This window comes from Dermacentor andersoni, chromosome 3 (genome assembly GCF_023375885.2).
Source record: "Dermacentor andersoni chromosome 3, qqDerAnde1_hic_scaffold, whole genome shotgun sequence".
Classification (NCBI taxonomy): domain Eukaryota; kingdom Metazoa; phylum Arthropoda; class Arachnida; order Ixodida; family Ixodidae; genus Dermacentor; species Dermacentor andersoni.
In genome coordinates, this window is record NC_092816.1 from 23,930,174 (window position 1) to 23,955,147 (window position 24,974).

General features: G+C 46.5%; 1 protein-coding gene across 1 annotated transcript; it reads left to right on the forward strand.

The window, feature by feature from the left end:
- Positions 1–6,807: 6,807 nt before the first annotated feature.
- LOC129387937 (uncharacterized) lies at positions 6,808–12,333 on the forward strand. Its single transcript, XM_055077771.2, has 4 exons — positions 6,808–6,919; positions 7,087–7,125; positions 9,405–9,455; positions 11,628–12,333. Exons 1-4 carry the CDS (start codon positions 6,821–6,823, stop codon positions 11,808–11,810), a joined length of 372 nt encoding a protein of 123 aa, XP_054933746.2. The 5' UTR covers positions 6,808–6,820; the 3' UTR covers positions 11,811–12,333.
- The last annotated feature ends 12,641 nt before the right edge of the window (positions 12,334–24,974 follow it).

Consider the following 24,974-nt stretch of genomic DNA (forward strand, 5'->3'; position numbering starts at 1 on the left):
GGGACACGCGTCTAAGCAGAAATTAAAGAAAAATTGCTGACTCTCCCGCAATCGAGAGTAGATATAAGCATGAAATGGCAACCGTCAACGCTGATTGGTTGGAGATGATACTAGACAAAATCTTAAAATCGGTGTAGTACATGTTCCCAACGGCGCACACTACCACACCACATCGCACCACGCCATACTGCGCAATGGTCCATATGGACGCTACCCAGATAGAAGAATAAAACCGGCTGAAGGCGGCACGACAGGCAGCGAAAGACGCCAGGGAGACCGAGCGCATTACCCAGCTAGAAGAAGAAAAGCGTCTGAAGGAGGCGCGGCCAACGCCTCAGGAAATCTCGATTCTTGCTCCGTGATCTCTAGGCCACCACTGAGCAAAAGGCTGGCTTCACGGAGCGTTCGTTTGCTAAGCCTGGCTGTGTGATGTAATTCTCTCTCTCCTAACTCTTTCCTTCCTCCATGAAGGCAAAGCAGCGCTTCCAGACGCCTCCGGCGCCACGCCACACAGCTACTCGGCGAGCGCAGTAGATCCGCAGCAATTTCCATTTCCCAGAGTAGAAGTGTATGGTGCCTTGTATATGTCTTTTCAACGTCGCTATTGGAAATGACAGATAAAACTTAAACGTACCAGAAGTTACAGCTTGAGTTATGTTGTGCCCAAACATCACGAAGAACTTGGAAGCAAAATTTTTAGAGCGAAAGCTAAATTCCTCGAGGTGCAATTCCCAAGGTCCATCTCGGCGAGCGTTTGACCTTAAGCCGTCGGCGCGCAAGTGTGAAGGTGTGACGTCACGTCACGCGATCCGCTATGGAGAGGTGTCGCAGCTGCGCTCGCTCGAGCCTCGCCGTCATGGAAGAAAAAAAGATAGAAGGGAGTATACCGCAACGCGATTGAACCCAAACCTGTGTCCCAACACGTGATCGTATACGTCAAAGTGCGCGGTTGGTTTTAGTGGTCCGGCTCTGCAGGCAGAGCCACAAGCAGGTCAGCTGCACAAGCGCGTATCGAATAAAAACTACTGGCAGGCTCTGGGAACCGAACGCCTCAGCAAATCTCGATTCTCTTTCAGTGATCTCGAAGCAAGAGGTCACGTGTTGGACCACCGCTGTGGCTTCACGGAGCGTTTGCTTGCCGGCTGGCTACGTGACGTAAGGCTCCCTCATATATCCCCCATGGCTTTGCCCATGCTCGCCGCTGTGTACCACGTGACTAGGCGACGGTTTAAAGGGATATATAGTCCGAAGTAGCGTGATCGCACGCGCAAGTTAGGTCACGTTGGCGAGAACAGCGTCTATAGTTCCACCGATGGTTCGACGCAATAGTGCAGCCAACGTAATCGGACGCTGACAACGCGCTCCGACGCGCCCGGCGTCGAGCGACGCTCGGCCGTGCGCCGATAACGTCGCGCTATAAACGCGCTATAACGGCTGCTTCGCCGGCGCTTGGTCGCTCAGTCTCGCCATGGATGAAGCACGCGACGGTGCGACAGCGTCAACTCTTCGCCGCAGGCGCCAGGCTGGGTCTGAGCACCCTGCCGACATAGCTCGCCGGGAAGACGCGCTGAAGAATCGTGTCCAACCAAGCTTAACAGAGATTTCGCTCATACAACTAGGTTCAAGCCACGTTGAACCCCAGCCACTTTTTTGTAACTTGTTTGGGCTGTAACTAGCGTATGTAATGCGGCCCTGTACAAAGCGTTAGGGGCCAGAGATTGCATTTCCATACGTTTTGACTGGTTGCCCTTATGATCTCGTTTTGTTCTCTCAACTTTCCCGGATAAATATTGAATGGGCGGATCGAATATGGCGCGCAGTTCCAGTAAGGAATAGTACAAGTTGTCTTCAGAGGCACGATCATTCTAGGAACACCCACGATGTAGAAAGTCATGAGAGGATAAGAGAGTATATTTTGTCGAATATTGAGAATACTACAATAGTAAACACAAACTACTTGGGCGAGGGTGTGCGGTTTCGATTAAGTACTAAATAGAGCTTAATACCGGATACGGGGCGGATCGTGTAGTTAAACAACTCAGTTTTTGACCAGTACCACACAGCATGAACAGCGGGCTGAAAGCATAACACCGTTAGTCGTTTCTGTATGCTGTTGTTCGTTTGCATTTTATGTATGTCGCGTGTGCTTTTTATCTCCTTCTGTCTAGCCATCCCCCATGCGGGTATAGGCCATGCTTTGACGCAACAACTGCAACGTGGCGGTACTGGCATATGGGGCAGGAAGAAGAAGTGACCAGTTCCCCGTTCTGGTTGTGCGATTTTCTGGTAAGAAATACAACGCTGAACACTACGCCGATTGAACGCAGTTACACGCATTTACCACGCCTGCTTTAAGTGTCCTAGCATCAGAATCGGAGAAACATTGCCTTCCACTCGTCTTTAAATCATGATTCACTTACATTGAAGTAATATTGGCTTTTGCCTTAAGTAACGTCTAGCTTTAACAGTCACCCATCCAACTTTTGACGTATTTATCACCTGCGTGCGGACATTGCGACCAAAGGAATCATATACAGCCTTTTCAAATCACGAAAGATAAAGTACATTCAGAACAATGTAACAAGAGAATCCTCAACCTGATGCCAACATTTCTATAACGAAAGTTGTCTTCGCCAGCGATCCGTTATAACCATGACAAGTTAAGTCATTGATAACTTAGCTATGAATGGGCTGATGCTTTCCTATTTGTCCATAGTTGATCCGGAGTAGTCATGCCGGTATATTGTGGATCACACGGACTCGAATACCAATAATTGCTTTAACTAACGAGAAAAAAAGAGAACAACGAATCCATTGGCTTTTCAAGACCCTAATAGGTAATTATGTATGAGCAAGTTCGACGCAGAAGTCGACGCGAGTATTGCAGGTGCTCTCTTTGCTTTGTCATTTCAGGATCTATGGCTTCCGAGTTCTGGCAGAACAATACCGGCACGAAGAAGGCCATCATTGTTTACACCGTGAGCCATACAGTCTTCTTCAAATATCGCTTAGCTAGACGTAACCGTATGCGGCTGAGAACATGCGTACAAGTTTCCTTCCCCCAACAGCACTCTTTCCGTGCATTTGTTCAAAGTGTTCTGATCAAGGTATCTGGTGCACACGAACTAAATGCAAGCTCTTGCATCTGCTACCACCGTGGTAAAAAGGTACTCGGTCGTTTCTGTGGCATTGGTTAAGAATCGGTACTTCTTTTTTTTTTTTACATTTAGCAGTCTGACTGGTAGAAACAATTTCTCTCCGAATGCTCATTTCTATAGTTTACACTTTTGTTTTGTCACTTTGCCCAAACCCCTATTTAGAACGTTCGCGTTTTGAAGGCTTGCATAGTCTTGCGTGGGAATTCATAATACAGAATAGCGATCGGATAGTGGTATATAAGGCACAGCGTGCTCACAACGAATGAAGGAACATGACCATAAAATTGTACGGTTATACACCTTGATTGCGAAGGCTTATCTGCGCAAGTCAAATTGGCGCAAGCAGAGACAGCGGCCACGGGTGCCTTGAGAGCTTTTCGCTGAGTTAAGCTCTGTATTGCTTTGTAATCACAGGTCGTCGTCGCCATCACAACCATTTGCGAAGCTCGGCTCGGCTACACGGCCATCTACGACATATCGGATTATGCTGGTGAGCTTAGCATTCTTCTTTTTTTCATTTTTTGAAGTTTGCAATTTTGACTACCTGGGGTTCTGTAACGTGCATCTAACCATAAGCACAGGAGTGTTTCCGCATTCTGCCCCCATCACAATGCCACTGTGACAGCCGGGTGACGAACCCGCGATATTCTGCTCAGTAGCACAACACCATATATTCAGTGGGCCACTGCGGTGGGAACTGCCACTGAATTAATTAATAAAGATTACTGGGGAGCAAGCGTGTTCCATGTGGTTCACTGATTATTTTTTCATTTCCGCACGAACATATCAAAAATATCTTTACTGGCAGCGTCTCTTTATAGATTCGTTCGATTTCACGGTCAACTGCAGGGTACCGTGAGGTGCTCAAGCTTGTGCTGATTTATCTAAAAAAAATTACCCAAGAAGCCCCTTCAGACAGAGAAGTAGACAAGACGCACTTCTGTTGCTTTTGTATATATATTTTACTGCTCCTGTTAGCACATGCGCAGAGTTTAATGTATAACCCATATTTTGCTAAGTAAACCTTCAGATGATAGTGGAGCTCGTGTCGTATTCCCTACGTGTTTGTATATTCTTACGCAAACTTTATTTCGTCATGAATTTTGTTCATCTTAGTACATGCGTGCCTTAATTGTTCGCAGATCGGCCCGAGCGACTCTCGAGACTGGCTCTCCACGTGTTCCTGCAGACGGTGCACTTCTTTATGTGCCTCTACTGGATCCACGCAGCCAGGCAGGCGAGTGGAACAGCACACTGAGCTTGCGAGGTCATAAAAATAATACAGCAAAACTTCACCGCGTAAATTTTACAAGGCAAGGGTAGCCATGCGCTAGGTAACTTATGATAAATTGCAATGGCCGATTCGGAATGCTTCCGGAGCAAGATTTCCTGCTTTTTTCCTGCTCTTTCCGCTTAAAGTAGGACTACTTTAATGTGAGGTCGAGTGGTGCCTCTCCAGCCTAGATCACTTGGCCGAGCGGCAGAGGCTGCTAGTCCAAAATCCAGGCTACGGAATAAAAAGGGTATCTCGGAACTTTGGAACTGATTCAGCAGGTATTCCCTCTCACGTCCCTGCTTCGGAAGCTGGGCTCGAGTTTCAATCGCAGTTTTAGGAGAGTCGCCTTAATTAGTAGGATGGTGCTCGCTCCAAAAATCGCTCGTACGGTTCGAATCTGCCATTACAATTCGACATTAGTATTTTTATTTCTGCACGTCAAGTGACCAAAGTGACAGAAAAACCGACATAAGCCGAAGCAAAAGTGTCTTCCTTTGGTAAGCTCACTAGCCCTCGCCCAAGCTTTCATGAGATAACGAAAACTTTGCCAACGTAATCCCATAGCATATATGGCACATTGAGGATGCAGCGGTCAAAATCACCTCAAAGAGGTGCGTGCGCCAATCATTTACCTTTTCTCCCTCTTCTTCTTAGTTTCTTACTGTCCGTCTCCCCACCTTCGCTCTCAGACGTTCGGGTATGCGTGAGACTTACTACAGATAAAAGAGCACAGTTGATACACCAAGCCAGATACATAGTACATATACTAACATCAAGGCGGCTGGATCAAAATAGCGCTTTTTGATCAAGCGGCTGTACTAGTATACTTTTGTTTTCATTTAGGAATACCGGAGATGTGGACCTGACCAGCCACTGGTAGTGCCATTTAGTGGTGCTGAGTTGAGTTGAACTGTGGCCTCCGAGATCGCACTTGCGCACCTTCCGCAGATATGCACGGACCTCTGAGTAACGACTGAGCATACAGAACTACCATTAAATTATCTTAAGAACACAAGACGGGCGCTGACTTGTCCAACTTGCCGAAATATCTGTTCTCCTGAACCATTTAATTAACCGACTAGGACCTACTTGTAGCTGTTGGTGTAAAAGCAACGATAGCAACATGATTGTGATAGCATAGAAGTACCTTTCTTTATGCAACTAACATTTTTATAGTTTACTTCAGCCACTTCGTGTCTATCTATCTAGCCTCTTTACGCCGCTCTACAACTTAAAGACTCCTTGAAAATGTATCTGGTGCTGGGCGAATTCGAGCCAGCGTAACATGGGTTCCTCAAAGCCAATAGCCCGACGCTCTAGCGCTGGGCCACGAATGCCCGCGGCAGCGAGGGATTAACTTTCAGCATTAGCACCACTGGTGAAATCTCGGAGGCCACACAAGAAGACGGGGACTTCCGGGCGCCGCGCTAGATGGCGCAGCTTGTCCAGAGATAAGAGCGAAAGAGAACCCCAGCTGTTACATAACGCGTTTCGGCTGTGGCAATACAGTGTGTCGCTGCATTGCTTTAATGCTAATCACAATGATGTCGACAGTCATCGTGAGATGGGTTCTGCTGAAATTCTTCTTCGGTGAAGAAAATCTTGCAACACAACATTTCTGACCCTCTATAGGGTTCAAAAATTAAATCACAGATGTCACTGTCAGCGCTAGTGCTGCCATCTACGTCTCTGTCTTCTGATTTCCTGTAAATGATAATGTTATAGTGGTTTAATACACTATAACAATATGCATGCAGACGCAGGGTAAATAAATAAAAGCGAAAGAGTATCCGTAAAACGAATCACCGTGAATTCAGAAGCCTATAGCTGGATTCCTAAACATTAGCGACCTTAACAATGACCCTCTGGGCGATCACCAATTGAAGTACAATCCCTTGAGTTTAGTTCCAAACACCACATCGCATGTTGACGTTTGTGCAGAAAATATTTTTTTACGGATGCCACTGATTTCTGGTTTCCTATTTGCACGCCTCTTCGTTGCTGCAATGCGTCGCCGGAAAGTTAGCCCGTATAATCTACTTCCGCTCATCTGCGGGTGTTTTTAGAGCGTTGACGCCGCATAACCTTTACCGGCTTACGACAAAGCTGGCGGCAGAGTATACATTTTGTTACATCTCAACTGTTTCATTACAACGTCGATCCTACTGAAGATTTGTTTATACGAGGATGACCATTTGGGCGCGTTGGTGTTCCATAACGTTTTAATGAATTAGTGCACCTCGTAAAGAGTGAAAGAAACATGACAAATCAGGATACAGAAAGGCGCCCCACTCCCCTCCCCACCCGGGTCCCCTTTCCGTACGTGGAAATGCGATGATTTCAACTGAACTAACTTGTGTCGGTTTGTGTGTCTCCGCAGGACTACATGCCAGGAATGTCGTTTGCTTATTCAGCCATGGTCATCAGGACGTGCGGCAACTTCATTTACACTGCGGCTGTAGCATGTTACGAATTCTTCATATTGGTAAGTGCAGCAGCCTTCTCTTACCGTGTACTGTGATGGTTGCAACAATGAGACTATTACTAGCTTATAGAACGTCTCCAAATGTACGTACAGTGGCTATGATAGTACTTTAATGCAAGCACTTGTAACGTCGCGCAACTTTGTAAGCGCTGGTGTTTTCTTTTCAGCCAAGAACTGTTGTCAACGTTATCAAGATTGCGAGCTGGGTAAGGCAGTTCAAATCACTCCCGTTCTAAGAATTTTGAGATGTTTCCTCTTTTTTTTTTTTTTTAAATTATTCTGTAGCAACAAGATACATATAGGGCCTCAACGTGTTCATTCGTGTGAGATATCGCACAGAAAAAAGTAGACCGAGAAACGAGCTGCGCGAATAAAACGAACAAGACAAACACGCCTCCTAGAGGAGCTTTGTTGGGCTCTTTCGCCTGTTTTCATGGTCGGTGGTTGGTGGTCGGGCTTTCACCGTCAATTCAAAGGGCGCGTTCTCTCGCACAAACGAGATGCGGGTCGCGTTCACCGCCGAACGCAAGATTAGGATAAAAGTTTTGAGTTCTAGTTGTGATATTTACAACGGTAAAATAAAAAAAGGAAAGGATAGACCAAGTATCGACGCTAAAGAGGACAAGGTCGACGTACATGGCAGTTCAACGATTCGTTGATTAAATGTTGATTATATCTCTTATTCTGTCTGTAGTTCTGTCCTTTTTTTTTCGTATTCATTATTCATCCATTTTGTACCTTCTTTGTATCGTTTTTCACGGGGAATTACGTTGACCTTGTCTTCTTTAGCGTAGCCAATTGGTTGACCCTTTCTTTTTTCTTTCTTCTGGAAGTGGTTACAGCATAGCCCTAATACCAGATACGCCAAATATGTATGAAGTAAGCAAAGGAAGAACACCCCGTCTTCAATATTTAGTTCGATTTTGTTAAACATCCAGTGCTATAGTGAACATAGGCAATTGGCAACAGCGCAGATGTAAGACTCGGCTTCGTTGTAGACGTGAGAACAGCCGGACCTGCCGGCACGTGCTACGGTGCAAGAGCTTTGGGGTATCTGAAGGTTGAGCTGCTGTGGCTGAGTGCTTGGGAAGGACAGCCCTCCTCCTCTTCATATGCCCTCTCCCTCAGTGGCGACTGTCGGAAGAGTACACCGGCACCGCTACAGAGGCACTAGTTAAGGGCTCGGTTCTCTAAGGAACTGCTCAACGAAACAACAAAATGTACCTAAATGTTCCCAATGCAACAAATATATGCCTTCAATTGCATCATTCTCTTGATAAAGTGGATAGCTTTCTGTAAGGGTTTCGACTATTCGCTTACATTGACAATCATCGTCGATGCTTTCTGCACATGTTTTTAAACACTTGATGCTTAGCACTGCCGCACCGGATGTCATCCTGCTTCAATTATCATTAAGAACGATGCACATGTGTCTTCAATCCTTCAAACAAGTGTCAGTCAGGGTCTACTGCACAGTAGTTATTACAAGGTTTGTTACTGTTATTGTGTTCATAATTCATGTGCATCACTGGTATTCTAGATTGCGCACTCTATGGTTACGTTTATCTTTTTTCTTATTCCTTGAAGTTATTGTCATGTGTCTTGGATGTAATTAAGTATATTACATATGTTGTCTCTTACTGCTACCTTATTCCAGTGTGTATTCTTTTTGTATAACTTTCATTGTGGATATATTTGTTTTTATTGCTCTTCCAACAGGTGGTGGGGACTAATCAAGCTGCTTAAATTCAGCTCTTCTTCCATTATCCCTCATGCGTCATACATAAAAAAAAAGACAATTTAAAAATATTCTTGCATATTTGGCAACACATTCTTATTACTTTATTTGGCGTTAAACTATATTCTATGCACACAAATTGCACAAGAACGCCGGGACAAGAATAAATAGTTCCTGCATCAGCTGCTTTACGAAATCTCCCGTCTCGGCTGTTTTGTCACGCATACTCATAGTATTGGCAGTTCACACTAATGACATCGTTTGATTCTTCACCATCGCTACAACGTGACCGAATACTTATTAGTAGACATCATTTCAGAGATAACATAATTTGGTTACATCACTCGTACATAGATAAACTTGAGAGTTAAAAGGAAAAGTAAGTTATAGGTTACCAGACAGCTAGCCCGAGGCAAATTCTCAAATCTTTTCGCTCGTTAAAAGAGCTATCTGTCATTGACCATCCACTTTTGCTTATGTATGCTCGCGATGACGGTAGGCTGGCATTTGTTCTTGCGAACCATTCAAGCTTACGAACAGCTATGTGAATACAGGCACGGGTTTGCTGCTTTACACGGGCGAAAATGTATATAGGGACGAAATGATGAAAGCTGGAAAGAAGGGAGTTTCGCTTCCGACGTGCTATCGTACGTTGCTGGAAAACATAAACGTGTGATAACTTATGCGGCTTTGTCCGCGTATGTTAAATTAAGCGAAACAACAAGTATACTATATTCTTTGTTACAGATACCTACTGATCTGCGCCTGTGGTACGGGGTATTCTGGCTGGTCATCGAGGTTCGTTACATTTAATAACGTACCAATTTCACCTACTTTGAATCTACCAGTGCTTATAACGTAACCTTTTTTACTGTGCTTTTATTGTTAAGGATCTAGAGCTAGGCATGGCCCTTTCAGGTGAATTCCTCCTCTGATTTCTCCACATTGTGGTATAACGATCACAGTAAGTGGTCACCAAAAGAACACAAGCAAAAAAAGGCATGTTTAATTGCTCTTCAAATAAGAATACACAATGTCAACTTTAGAAAGTGAGTATGTGAGCTTGCAGGCAATGCACCCGTCTCTTGAACTGAGCGACGATGTGAATGAATTCTGGTGAGCTGCCGCGAAAAGTGACAAACAGTGCAGGCGAATCGCTCTTTTCTCACTTGTCAGTGGTTTCCTTTGCACTACTGCGCGTGCCCGTGTCGAATGCCGCAGTAGAGAGGGTATTCAGCCAGGTCTACGTTACTAAAACAGACCACCGTAACGAGCTGGCTACACGCACTTTGGAAGTAATATTGCATGTGTAATGTGGTTCGAAAGAGAATTTTGGGTGTTGCAACGATTTCAAACCAAGCCTGCCTTCTTGGTTAAATTTAATAGTGCTTTTATGTATTAAAGCAAATGTTGTTCTTGCTAATCTTTCGTGAGTCAAGTCAACTTGCTTAGTGAGAATTGAATTATGTGATATTTTTTATGTACTGTTTGGCATTGTATTGGATGTTTACATATGTGATAATTGACCGCGCTTACGATCCCTAACTTTCGAAGTGTGATATGAGGGAAGCTGTATTTTAACGTCTTCAAATAATTTGATACCTTAGCTACTGGGAAACCATGGCGAATTATTTGTATTTGATATTTTCTCTTTGTGTGTTTTACCTCTTCTATAAACCCCTTTGCTTAGGCGTGTGCTTGATGCTCGCATATGTGATATTTCTTACTTTCTCTGCTGTGTGCTACACTCTAAAGAAAGTGTACACCCTTTCGGGTTTATCTTGTCCCCAAACAATAACCTTCATCCGCCTTGCTTGCATTTCCTCCCTTGAAAACTCGGCTCGCCGCGTTAAAGAAAGGGAATGCGGGCAAGACAGATGATGATTATTGTTTGGAGACAAAATACAACAAAAAGGGTGTAAACTTTTATTTTTAGAGTGTAGTCCAGTCAAACACGTGGTTTGACCGTGTATTTGATGCTTTCAGTTTGCACTTTTACTTGCAAAAAAAAAAAAGAAAGGAAACGTTAGTTCGTTTCCATGACTTATTTTCATAAGCATAAATGATGGCCACATTTGGCTACAAGCTACCGTGGCCCGACTGCATCGTTGGCTACTTTTTGGCTATAATATCCGTCTGTTTCGGCTATGTTACTCCGCACCATCTGGCAGCACTGCTTGTAGAAACCCCTCAGACGAGCGCAGCGTAATCTAGATATTTGTCCCCCATATCTGCTCCTGTATATACAGTATGCTCCACTCATGAAGGAAACACCTCGATAATACAGCCAATATATTAGAAAGGTTTTTTAAGGTTCATCGGAAGAGAAGTGGCCGACATGGAGCCTTAGACATGCATTTATGCATAGAAAAATAGTCTGCGTGCCTTCCCGCCACACCTCGATCGGCGAAAATTGGCGGCAGAATACTAAAGGTGTTTCCTTTGACAGTGGACTGTACTGTACATACGTTGGTGCTCCTCAGTTTCATCTCGCACAGGCTTTTTCGAAAAACAAGTGAAACGCCAAAACATTTAGTCGTATTGCCTAAAAATACACTATCCCCTCCCACCCCCCTCCCCCCAAAAAAAGAAGAGAAAAAACGAGAAATAAAAGCAAATGTTATTTTTGGCGCTAAATAAGACCGCTACGTTTCAGACACTCCGTGTAGCGCAGCGACAGCTATTCGGGTCGTGTAAGCCTATCAGCGGAAATTTGAACTAGTCCTTCGTCCGTCGCTGATCGCCCTCGGTACGACGCCGACTGCATGGGAGCTTCACGGTCGTATAAGTGGCGCACGACAGGCGAGCCGCCTGAAACACGCACCTGGATCTCACCATACTGATTGGCTCACGTTTTAGTCGCTGCACTGTACGAGGTACACGCACCTGTCCTCCCTCGTACCTGTTAATTTTGTGCTCGTACAGCACGCTCTAGATGTGCACCAACTCGCCCAACAACGCATACTGCAGGTGTACATGCTCTCGCGCCTGCACGCCTACACCAGCCGCCTGAGAGAGGCGTCGTCGGAGGGCACATACACGTCGCCGTATCCGGGGGCAGAGCCAGAGTACCAGGGGTCGCCACCAGACTCGCCGACCACCACCACCCCCGAAGAGCAGCAGAGCCCAGAACGTCCTCGGGCCTCGCCGTAGCTCCCTCGCACTCTGCTTCGATTTCGGCCGTGGCAAATGTGCGCAGTCGGGAGACCACGCCGCGTGCACCACGACGCCCGTGTTTTTCCGCTATGCTCTAAGCGCTTTCTGCCTGTTTTATTGCGATCGATTTTATTTTTCCCGTTAGCTATTAAATTATGTCTGCAAACATGCTGGCATTGGTGTTTCTACCACATTACGCCACGAAAATTAATCAAATCGTTTTTCGGAACGTGAGCGCTTTTTATGCCCACCCCTGCCTACTATCCCTCCGGAATGATGCGTACGCATGCAAACAGACATCTCTACGAGCAGGAGACGTAGCAGGTGCGGACCCGCGCAAACTAACTGCAGTAGCTAGCACATATTGGCACCTTCTGTTCCTGTCACTTTGTCCCCGTCCGCAACACACATATCCCACGCAATGTGTACATTAATGCGATCGCGTTAAGGGCCCCGTGTCGCAGAAAATCCGGTGTCGGCGTAGGCGTTCGCGGCCGAGAAAATCATCCCGAGCCACGCGTATTCCACAAGTCGCTAAAATTGCCCCTTCTATCATTAAGGTTGCTCATACTTTTGTCTTACGTTCTTTTCAAAGTTATTTCTCCGAATTATGAGAATGGTAGCCCACAAACAAATGCCATGAAACAAAACACCGACAGCGTACGCCTTTTTTGTTAAGTCTTCCCAGACTGAAATAACACAAGTGCGAAACAATAACAGAAGATCGGCCCACGCAGTTGCCTGGAAGCGTGAGAAGCAGTCGGGGATTCCATCGCGTTCCACTCTTAGAGCGAAGTTTAAGCGTCTCACAAATTTTTGATGCGAAACAATGGGTCGAGCAACGCACGTGATTGTATTGCCGGTTTGCCGTGTATCTCGGTTCTACGTTTGCGTCTTTTGCGGCAGTTCGCATTAAGCGATGCTCGGAATGTGAAAACAAGGAGACAGCCCCACGTACACACGCGGTACTGTAGCCCGCGAAGGCTTCCCGAACGTACGATGACGTAACGAAATCTGGAGAGCGATCCCACAAAAGCTTCGCATTAAAAATTATGAGCAATTCCACTTTGTAAACATGGTTGGCCAGCGAAGCTGTGTAGCCCACGACAAAGAGGCGACGCAGAGTTTTGAACAAAGGTACGAACACATTTATTGTTTGATCGGCAGTCATCGTGACGAAAGGTATATACACACATTAAGTTTTATGCATTCGCGTTCATTCGTGTTATACATTCGTTATATACATTCCTGTTTTCATTTCGCGATATATGCAGGCAAAGAATTTGAGACCGAAATCACCGTACCGACTAGCAGTGGGCCAGTGTCGTCAGCGCCTTCGCAGAAGGCGGGTCAGTATGGGAACGCTAGCATGATGAACGGCATCGAAGCCAGCTGTGGAAGACGACGACGACGAAGGCACGAGCCGTTGCTGATTATGGTAGTTTTTGCTTACAGACAGGAAAATTTCACGGAACTCTAGCCATAAACAGCCTCGCTGTAAAGCAAGGCGCATATCCCTTGTCACATTCGGCAGTGTGCGTGACATCGATGCGACATTCACAAGCCTAATTCCTCGATTGTGTGATGCATTATGAACCTGGAGGACTTTTAAAGTGAGCGACTTAGTGATTGAGCAGTCCCTACTTCGCAAATGACGTAAACACGTTATGTATTGCTTGTGCAAACACATATACCAGATAAGTTCATTTCTCGGCTATGATTATTGTTTGTAATTCGTTCTCAAAGGACGAGTCCCGTATTTCAGTAGCCCACCGTATGCAATGTATATATATAGCGTTCAAATTTTATTGTCCATCAAACACACGTCCTTTGGAAATCAATTGGCCTTTTCCCGGGGTGCGAGACGTACGTCATGGCCCTCAGTGTAATCTTCCAACGAGAACTCCCCAGGCGTCGTCATAATGTTCTCTGGAGTGTTGTAGAACAGCGCGAGCCCCCACTCAGGAGCACTACAGAAGTGGCAGCGCGTACCGTAGGCGGAAATTTTCATTTTCCTTGGACCTTGGGAGGCGGGGGGGGGGGGGGGGGGGTGTAAGGTATATATATATATATATATATACCTTATATATATATATATATATATATATATATATATATATATATATATATATATATATATATATATATGTGTGTGTGTGTGTGTGTGTGTGTGTGTGTGTGTGTGTGTGTGTGTGTGTGTGTGTGTGTGTGTCCTTTAATACCAGTTGCACTTAACGCTTCCGTCTGACCTCGAGGAATTGCTCACGGAAGTGACGGCCCATGTGAGTACTTACAAGACCTCATATTAGGAGACAGTTCAGTTTCACAGCCCGAGTCCTCTCGCGCCACCAAGATAATAATCTTTCTCCTTGAAATTGTCTTATACTTCGCTATCACTAATACTGCTTCACTTTTCCGGCAAAACTGAGTTCGAGTATAAGTCTGACTTTTTTTAGGCTTGTAGCGCAGCTCAGAAAGAGCAAAAAGGAAGGTGGAAGGGGTAATGAAAGGGAACGGAGAAGAGAGTGAGCGCTGAGAGCGAGTATAAGCGCTGACTTGGGCCTCGTTGAGTGAATTATATACATTCATGACATCTGCATCCAAGTGGCAACCTGTTCATCCCTAATAAATGTTGTGAATTATTAGGAGAGCTTTTTTTTCCTGAGTCGTTTCACTGCCTACTGGAAAGAGAAGGAGTACTGAGACACATATCATTCACACGCATTTCCCACGCCGTTGATTCTGCCAAAGGAGTCACTGAAGCCTACAGGCTGTTTTTTTTTTTCATGGCGAGAGAAGCACGCAAGGCAATCGGAAGTGAGGTGAACATACAGCAACATAGTCATTCTCCAGGCATAGGCCATCCATACCACTAAAAATTATTGTCAGTTGGCTACCTCCTTCTCTTGAAAAAATATAATAAGCCTTGTCCTACTACGCATATATTTAAATATAGCGTGTCTGTGCATGGTGTTCGCAGTGGAAATTAAAGAAAGTCGTTGAAGTGAACAAATATGGATGAGGTAGCCGCCGCTGGCGCTTCTAGTTCGTTTGTCTTATTGTAAGGATTTGCAGAAATACAGCGAAAGTATGAATTAAAATCCGCGCATGCCCGCGCCAACAATGAGGCAGTAAGCTTTTAGCCCCAGTAAAATGAAGTAGAGGCAACACAAAAGAAACATGAAATGACGTGGGTAACAGAACTCTCGTAATGACACTTTAGGGGAGGGGCAAAGCTTCGGCATCGGCGGGGGTGGGGAGTCTACACTCCCCCCTGGAAAACTTCGGGGGGCTCGGGCCCCGGAGCCCCCCGTAGACGCCGCGTATGGCGCGTACGCTTTGTACTCAAGTTCATAGAGTTTCGCACAGCACTTCCATTCCAGGCGAATTTTCGCCGTCGTCGTCACACTGAGGTTCCGTATAAACTGAGAGTGCGATAACATCCTGTAGCGCGCACCGTATGCTGTGGATGCGAGGGAAAGCATGCGAGGGTGAGCCGAGGAGGATGGCGGCTTGATGCGCGCCGTCCTTCGCGCGCTGAACGCATGCAACGTAGGGTGAGTTAGCACGTAATAACATGATCTATAGCGCGCATTTTCATTCTCTGTCCTGACCATGTCTGTGTATGGCTGCCCGCGCTGCTGAATGCATACGTGGTCCGCGCGCCCCATCTTCGCGGCGAGTACAAAGTTTAGGCGAGCCGAGATGGCTGGTCCGTTCACGGGCGCCGTCTTCCAGCGTGCCTAGTGTTAGAAGTCGCGTAACCTCTACAATGGATCAGATCCACGTCATGAATCAGGTAATCGAGAAATCCGCAGAGTACAATCAGCCTCTCTATATGGCTTTCATAGACTGCGGAAGGACATTTGATTCAGTAGAGGTACCAGCAGTCATAGAGGCATTACTTAATGAAGGAGTACAGGACGCTTACGTAAATATCTTGGAAAATATTTACAGAGATTCCACAGCTACCTTAATTCACCACAAGAAAAGCAGGAAGATACCTATAAAAAAGGGGTTGGACAAGGAGACACAATCTCCAATGCTATTCACCGCGTGCTTGGAAGTATTTGGGCTTTTCTTAACTTTATTGTTTCTTTCTTATTCCTTAGATTTAAAGTGTGGTTATTGATAAGGTGATGTCCGTTTCATCTCCGGGCCAGGAGGCTACCCTCTGGTCTGCTTCCATTGCCTCGCAAGATCTACCAGTGGAATTGTTCCTTCGCAGTGGAACCAGTAGCATTCTTGTGGCTTTGGTACCTACGAATGGAGGAGTTATTCGTATGAAGAACCCCAAGGCATTCAATAATCAGAGCTTCGGGCATTTTCGTCGCACTTCCAACGAATAACCGAGGTCCGACAATTTCAACGTGGGGAGATCCTCCGTTGTTCATCAGACCAAGCCTGTCTACAGGATCTGCTGAAATGCACTAACTTTTCCACGCAGCTGGTGAGCGCCTTCATCCCTCCTCACATAGCTTGCTGCAAAGGCCTAGTCTGCGATGTGGGCATAAGCTTAAGTCCATCAGAAATCCTAGAGATATTTTTTGCAGCAGGTGTAGCTTCCGCGTACCGCTGTACCAGGCATGTAGATAATAAGAGGGTCCCCGCAGAAACAGTCACAGCAACATTTACAGGGACGGCTCGTACATCAGCGATAAAGACATGACCATTATGCTACAGAGTTTAACGCTCCACGACCACTATACAATGCCTCAAGTGCTGGCGGTAGGGACACGGCGCTAATGGCTGTCGATCAAGTGCTCGTTGCCGTTTATGCGGGGAAGGCCATACCGCCAACGATTGCACATCTCAAGCTCATTCATGTTGTTTGTGCAATGCAAATTATGCTGCCGACTACTCCAACTGCCCTGCAAGATCGTAAGAGATCCAGGTAATCGAAGTGATTGAGAGGAGGCGGTGCTCTTGTCGCGAACCTATTGCAGAAGTTCAGTGCAGAACGCAGGGTTGTACTGGTGTAACAGCCCGTCAGTCACTTGGCATGGACTCATCAATTTCCCAGACAATTGCAAAAGTAATAGAAAAAGTGATGGAAAAAGCATTAGAAAAGATTCTACTAAACCTATCCGACTCCTTGGCTACAGTAATATCTCCGCAATTGTCTAGTTTGTCTCAGACAATAAAAAACAGCGTACAAAATTCGACCGCCTTCTTTACAAAGTCACTTGAGAATTAGACAGGTCTCCCTTTTAACAGTGTGGATTTAGCAAGACCTTGGACTTCACATCAGGTTGATCATGGATGCTATTCTGATTCAGACTCTCTAGGCAGTCAAGGACAGATATGGACACTTGAGTTCTTAAACGCCTAACAACAAACTGCCTAATTCTCCTAACTCTAAAACAACAAAATGTGCGAGAGAATCACTTACGAGGAGTGACTTTCTGAAACAGTATTCTGGACAAAGCAGTTGCAGCTGTTTGTCTACCGTACACATAGAGTGCCTAAGGATACTTCAATGCAACTGCCGATCAATACTTTCTGCAGCTACAGATTATATTTAATCTCCCAACAATCTTCAGACGTTATACTATTACAAGAAACTCATTTGTCCGCTGACCAAGGCTTTCATTTAAACAGCTACAAGTGCTTTCGATTGAATAGACCTTCCCGAGGTGGTGGATTGCTTTTTCATTTCGTCTAAATTGTCATAAAACAAAAATTTCACATCGTATTCTATCATCCGAATGTGAAATCCGGGTTGCGCCCCGCTCTCCATAATCAACTCCTACTTTCCCATTGGGGTGCAAGATGTACGCTCACTTGATGTCGCAGTGACCTATAGCAAAAAGAACATATTGTTTGCGGGAGACCAACTCACATCATGCGTCATGGGGATTCCGCGCTGACTCTCACCTGGAAAACGTTTATGGAATTGGACCAATGTTAACAATTTCACATTTTTAAATGCTAAAGTTGCCACTTTCGAGCGTTCACAATCGCGATCAGTCCTAGATTTGACATTTGCTACCTCAGGCGTTTCCATCTCTTGGGCTGTGGTCGATGCCGCCGCTAGTAGTGACCACCGCTTGATTGTCATTGATATTAGCAACCCCCGATTTATTTGAAAAAATATGCGCAGACTTTTGTGGGCTACTCAGAATTTAGAAATAATTTACAGTCAACTTTGTCTTCTATGACAGGTATGGAAAGAGATATTAAAGGATTGAGCCTTTGTGCAATGTTGAAAGGTACCATTAAAAAATCTGAGTTTGTAGGCTCATCAGCAAAAGGGAGTACTGATAGTCCATAGTGGAATAGTGATTGCGCACAAGCTTATAGACGCCGAAAAGCTGCATGGAAGAAACTTATTTTCAATCAGTGCCCTACTAATTGTAGTAATTGTAAGTGAGCTGATGTTTTTACAAGAACAGTTTCATTAGCGAAGGATAATTACGATGAAAAACGGCATATCTTTTTATAGAAAAGTGGTAATAAAAAGCACTGTTTAGGTTTCTCCGCTCTCGCAAGGCCGTTCCAGTGCTCATAAATATTGACGCAGTTGTTTCTGTCACCAAAATAATTGTTAGAATCATTAGATAAAATTGCTAAAGGTTTAGAACAGTGCTTTAGAACTAAGCTGCAGGTAAACTTCGTAGGGGCTCGGTCAGGGGATGATTTCTTAGAAGTAACAATGGAAGAGCTTCAGCACGTTGTTCGGCTGCTTCCTGGCACAGCTCCGGGTCCAGATGGCATTACATCAGGCATGTTGAAAACATTGCTTGACCTCTCCCCGCAAGACCTCTACAATATAGTTAATTACTCCCTCATGAACCCATGGACGCCTCCCGACTAGAAACTCGCAAAAATAATCCACCTGCTTAAAAAGCAAGGAGCAGGAATGAATATACATGATATAAGGCCAATCGCACTAACTGCGAATGTTGTGAAATTAATAAAAGGCTATTGCAAATTCGTATCATAAAATTTTTAAATGATAATACATTAATAAGCCCATGTCACATTGGATTTAGACCTAGATTCTCGATATGGTGCGCACATGTCGATTTAGTGGAAAGTAGTGGAAGCTTGCTCGACACATTCAGGCAGCAGTACGCAGCTTTAGTGACGATTGTTTTGGCTAAAACATACGACTGTGTAGAGCATGTTATACTCCTTAACGTTTTAAATAGCACGAGTTTTCTTGAGTATATTATAAATTGGATATATAAATTTTTAAAGCATAGGAAATTTTATTGTTCCCACCGTGGCTTGCTGACGAAAAAATATAATCAATCAAGAGGAGTTCCCAGGGATCTGTCATTTCTCCTATTTTGTTTGACGTTTCATTAAACTCAATTCCTTGTGCGATACCGCACAAGTGCACGTCTATGCAGACGACACAGCATTTTTTGCGTCTGCGAGTGATAATCGCTCATTACAAAGAACACTGCAGTCATACTTCAAGCTTTCCGATACTTAAGAACGCTTGAAGCTTGGTTTGTAAATATACGAATGTCACTTAATGTCAACAAAAGTTCCTTGATTGTCTTTCTATTGAATATACCAGTTAATATCTCTCTCCAATACCGTTAGGAAATAATTCCGCAACTAGACTTTATCAAATACCTAGCGCAAAACTGGGCTGGCTAAATCACATTGACCATGTTAAATCTAGGGCAGCACGCACTGTTGTCATGATAAGTAAACTTGGCCGACAGCACTCTGGGCTACGCAGGGAAACTCTAATAATGATTTATCGCATGTACGTTCGACCTATACTGGAAATTGGGTGCGTCCTCTTCTCTGGTGGGCCAGCATACGAAATTAACCCCCTTGTTCTTCTAGAGTGGGAGGCTCTCCGGAATTGTCCTGGTTTACCAAAATTTGTAGCTAACAATGTTATACATCAAGAAGCACGACTGCCTACTCTTCCCTGCAGATTCCGCATTCTAACAGTAAAGACGTATTTAAACACTTATGAATCTTCTTTGAGACGTTTACAATTTGTATTTCTTAGTGAAATGAAGGCATTCTTAGATTAGCATTGGTCCCGCTTACATATACCTCGGGTTTTGTTTGTACAAGCTCAGCTAAATCCAATAAAAGTTAATATATGCGAGATGATTTGTTTAGACACACCCTTGCCTAATATCAAGAATGAATTTGACGATATATTCCTATCAAATGCCAGACTCATGCCCACTACATATCTAAGCGGCATGCTATAAGATCATTTAACGCAAATGGGAATAGATCACGTGATTGAGTGAGTGAGTGAATAACTTTATTGCAGGTCCGGCGAGGACGCGAACTCGTCGCGCACCCGGCTAGTCCCACGTCGGGACCGGCAGGTCTAGCCCACCGGCCCGGTCGCGGGCACGCCGGACGGCTAGGATTTGCTTTTCTAGAGCAGTGCTACGCAGAAGCGGGTCCCACTCCTCTTTGATGAACTTGGGGTATGTCGACCCGCACTCCCAGAGCATGTGCGCTAGAGTGGAGGTCTGCCCGCAGGACGGGCAGGCGTCGTCGCGATACACGTCGGGGTAAGCCTCGTGGAGAGCGGACAGACACGGATATGTGCTGGTCTGCAGAAGCCTAAGCGAAACGGCTTGCGCCCTATTCAACTTGGGGTGAGGGTGTGGAAAGACCCTCCTAGGCATGTAGAAATATTTAATAATCTCGTTGTGAGTAGCGGGAGCGTCCCTGTGACCGTAGAGAGGGGAGGAGTCAGCGCTCCTTATAGAGGAAGCGCGGTCGGTGAGGTCACGCGCAGCCTCGTGAGCAGACTCATTGAGGTTCGGGGGAGCACCCTCGACCGACCCTACGTGAGCGGGAAACCAGTGAATCGAATGGTTTGTGAGAGCATATGGACTCGAGCCGCTAAGAAGACGAGCAGCTTCCTTGGCGATGCAACCCTTCTGAAAAGACTTAAGTGCCGTTTTGGAATCACTATAGATTTCGGATCCACGACCGTCTAGCAGGGCGAGGGCGATGGCGGCTTGCTCGGCGACTCCGGGGTCTGAAGTGCGAATCGAGGCGCTATTGGAAATCTTGCCGCTTGAGTCGACCACAACGACGGCAAATGTCTTCCCGTCGCTGTACTCCGCGGCGTCGACGAAGCTTGCTCTAATGTCGTGTTGTTTATCTGTTTGAGGATGGCTGCTGCTCTGGCCGTGCGTCTGCCCTCATTGTGGACGGGATGGACGTTTCGGGGCACACAGGCCACTAAGAACTTGTCTGAATGCACCTAGGGATCGGGGTACTGACCATCGGGAATCCCACAGGGTGGTAACCCAGCTCTTCGGGGATGCGTTTACCTGCCGCTGTGATGGTCAGGCGAGTGAGTTGCGCGCGTTCTTGGGCTTCGGCAATCTCCTCGTAGGTGTTATGTACCCGCAGCTTCAAGAGATCCTCGGTATATGGGTCCTGATGGGCAGCCCGAGAGCCCTCTTGACTACTTTGCGGATGAGAGCGTTGAGCTTGTCTCGCTCCGCTCTGAGCCAGTTGTGCATAGAAATTGTGTACGTGAGGTGGCACGGTACGAAGGCATTGATTAGCCTGAGAAGATCGTTTTCATTCATGCCTCGGTCCGGTTTGCGATTCTGCGAACGAGGCGGAAAGCGTTGTCCGTCTTTGCGATGATCTTGCGGAGAGCTGTTCCGTTCCCGCCGTTGAATTCGACGAACATGCCCAGGACCCGAATAACGTCGACCCTGGGTATCACCCCCTGTCACAAGTGCGAAGTCTGATGCTGCTTTCGGAGACTGCAGCTTCCAATCTTTGGGTCTGCCTCCCCTCTTTTTTTCTGTAAAGCAGGAGATCACGTGATCGCGACTGATTGCGTCAGTGAGTGAGGCGAAAGCGGGAGTAGGTATTTTCTACGAGTTCCTATCCTTGTTATATGCATTATGCCTTCCGGATTTCACACCCATATTTCTGGCTGAACTATCAGCAGTTATCCTAGCTCTTGGAAACTTCCTTCAAATTATTCAGCAGCATTTACAGTGACTGATTCACTGTCAGTATGCACATCACTCACTTCATCTTCACTCCTCCCCCCCCCCCCCCCCCCCACTGTAGCCAATGCATTTAAATCGTTAATCCCCTCAAACTTAAGCCTGGTGCGGCTGGTATGGGTTCCAGGCCGTCGTGGACACACTTGCGCGGATGTCTCTTGGTGGATCAGCTATGTCTGTTATGGATACTTCGGCTTGTGTCACTGCGCCTACGTTTAGAATTTTTTTTTTTATTTTTCAAGGTTCTGCAAAACGGAAAATCTAAACGTCGGAATTTCATTTGTCCTTTTCATGAACAATGAATGGCGTCCCACACGTAAATTAGAAACCTCCATAACAAAATTACGATGCCGCATTTCACCATATTTTTACGTATACAGGCTGGTCTGACACCACCCCGTGTCCTACCTGCCAGGAACCGGAATCATCACTTTCTAATAGCATGCCGTCGATGTAGAAATCAGAGGAAGAAATTAGAATTTTCATTCCGAAAATTCGGTGTTTCTTTTAACTACTCAAAATATCCTCTCCTTCGGGGCTTCTTCATTGTGCTTTAGCCACAGGAACATATCCGTGGCCATTTGCAACTAGAGTTTTAGATTTGCTATCTCTGTGACACAAGAAGTCTACCATGTAAATTCTTGAAATCATCAATTTGACAGACCATTAAATCGCTGATAGCGTTCTAAATTATAATACCATCCAATAAGAAACACAAAGCTTGCTGTTCATATGCAATTACAAAATTTTATTTCTGTATCTGCCACGTAAATATATTTCTTAACATGGACGTTATACTTCATCCCGTTTTACTTTCCCGTTTAGGTTTTCATCTCTCCCCTTCCCTTTAACCTTTGACCGCCAGCTTCTTGGCCAATCCACCGTCATGGGTAAGCGCCACAAGAGAGGAACAAGCAAGCGAGCGGTGGTTCGAGGCTCGGCTGGGCGCTCTTGGGCGCGGCCTGCCAGGACTGGGGCCTGCTGGCGTGGACCGAGGGACGGCGCCGTTCACAGATTGGCGCCCGTAACGTGAGGCCCCGGCTGCATTTTGGGACGGACCATGATCGTGGGGAAGGCGTGCGGCGCCCGTTGCACGGCCAGTAGCGACGCCTGCCTGGCCTGGTGCATGACCATCTCCGCGGTGCGAGCTGCAGCTCTGGCGTTCGCAGAGGAGCGTTTCCGCCGGTTCCTCCTGTCACCGTCATCGGGTCTGGCACAGGACACGGGCCGGAGCGGTCTCCTACGCACTGCTGAAGCTCCCGGAGCCACCGCTGGAGAAGGGGCCTGCCGGCGCGGTCACTGCATCAACGCGACAAGTTGTCGAAGCAGGGAGACCATGCGTGGCTCCAAACCCGGCGGCGCGGCCGCGTCCAGCGATTCGGAGACGTCGGAGAGCGACGACTACTGGACCGTTGACGGTAGGGAAGCCGCCAAGACACGCAAAAGCAAGCTGTCGAAAAAAACGGCTCGGAAGAACCGCTCGTCGGGTAGCAAAGCCGAGAACAAGTGTGGCGCCTCGTCCGAGGAGGGCGAAGTATCGGACTCTAGCGGCGGTTCCTCGGCAGCGAAGGCGACGATTCCAAAGGACTTCAGCGACGGCTACGACGAGAACCTCATGGGCGCTTGAGGTCAGTTGCCAACGGTAGAGGAAGCGGCACCGTTAGAGCGACGACCACCATCATCTGCAATATTCCCCTCCTGTTAACTGCGTGGTGCGGTGCCGTGTGGTCTCTGTGCGGTGGAATGGCAGCGAGCGGGCGGCTGCTACTTCCGGCGACCTGCTGCGAGCACTCGTCAGAACGAGGTCGAAGAGGAAGACCGGCCAGGTGTGCCTCCGGAATGGTTTAGGGCTTTCCGATTCCTGCAAGACCTCGACAACCCGGTTTGCGGCATCTTCGCGAAGCGTACGTCCGGGAAGCCAGCCAGGTTTAGGGCCTTCGGGTTCCTGGAAGACCTTGGCGACTCGGACGTTGCCTGCTCCACCGATCCTCGTTCGGTGCAGCAGTCTGCAAGGTTTGCCCGCCGCCGGGGGTGCGGTGCCGTCGCTGCAAGCCGCCGTGGGCCAGTGCCATCATCGCCTTCGCAGAGAGAGGGACAGTTTGGAAACCCCGGCGGCAGAGCCGGCAATTGAAGTGGAGGACAAGGGGAATCGAGAGCGCGAGCTCTCGGCTCTCGGTTCGAGGCTCGGCTGGAAAAATTTTTTTTTACTACATGTGCCACGTAAATATATTTTTTAGTTAACATGAACGTTATACTTCATCCCGACTTAATTTTCTGTTTAAGTTTTTCTCTTTCCCCTTCCCTTTTAACCTTCAACCTTTAACCGCCGGCTTCTTGGTCAATCCCCCGTAGTGGCTAAGTGCCAAAAGTGAGGAACAAGCAAGCAAGCAAGGCACTCTTGGGTGCGGCTCGCTAGGACTGGGGCCTGCTGGCATGGACTTAGGGACCGCACCGTTCCCACTCTCTTTAACCTTTTCTCTCTTCCTTCAAACTTACCAACTTTGTACCACTACCTATACTTGTAACGGATCTGGTTGTATCTATCTCTTCCCTGCTTTTTTCCCACCAATACTGTAAACGTCTTTTTTTTTTGTGCTTATTTTGGCTGCTGACCGGTTGAAGCTCCCATCCACTTTAAAGTCCAAATGCTTCTAGAAAGTGTACGTTACCTACGAGTCTCACTATTAGGATCCTTCACATTCCATTAGAATGTGCCGAGTGGTCTCCGGATTTTCGCTCCAGCACACACGTGCCTCATCTAGTTGCGAATATTTGCTCAAGATCGCGAGATCGAACAGAGTCGCTGCCTGGCGGACAATGGCTGAACCACGACAGCATGGATCACGACCTGTGTGGAAGGCGCGTTGCGTCGTCTACCAGTCACTACTTGTTTACATGCATGCGCACGGCACACACAACCTTCGAAGTCTGCTTGTTCCGTGGTTGCAGCGCAGTTGTATATTGTATTTTTTTTGACGATATAGAGACTCATTTGGCTTTGCCCTGCAATAAAATCAGTGCTGGGATGTGTCGAGCACACGACATGTGGTTGTTGTGCCCACTGTTCATCACAATCATTAAGATTTTTTTGTTGCATTCCCGAATAACATTTGGTATCATATTAAAATGAAGTGGTCAAAGCAAGAAGCGAATTCATGCAGCTATTTAGTGACTCCTGGTC

What these genes read in the sequence shown, in the direction of transcription:
- LOC129387937 (XM_055077771.2), top strand. Translation starts at nt 6,821, where the DNA reads ATGCCAGGAATGTCGTTTGCTTATTCAGCCATGGTCATCAGGACGTGC. An exon ending in GTTACGAATTCTTCATATTG is followed by an intron (nt 6,920 to 7,086) that starts GTAAGTGCAGCA and finishes TTTTCTTTTCAG; the next exon opens with CCAAGAACTGTTGTCAACGT. An exon ending in TTATCAAGATTGCGAGCTGG is followed by an intron (nt 7,126 to 9,404) that starts GTAAGGCAGTTC and finishes TCTTTGTTACAG; the next exon opens with ATACCTACTGATCTGCGCCT.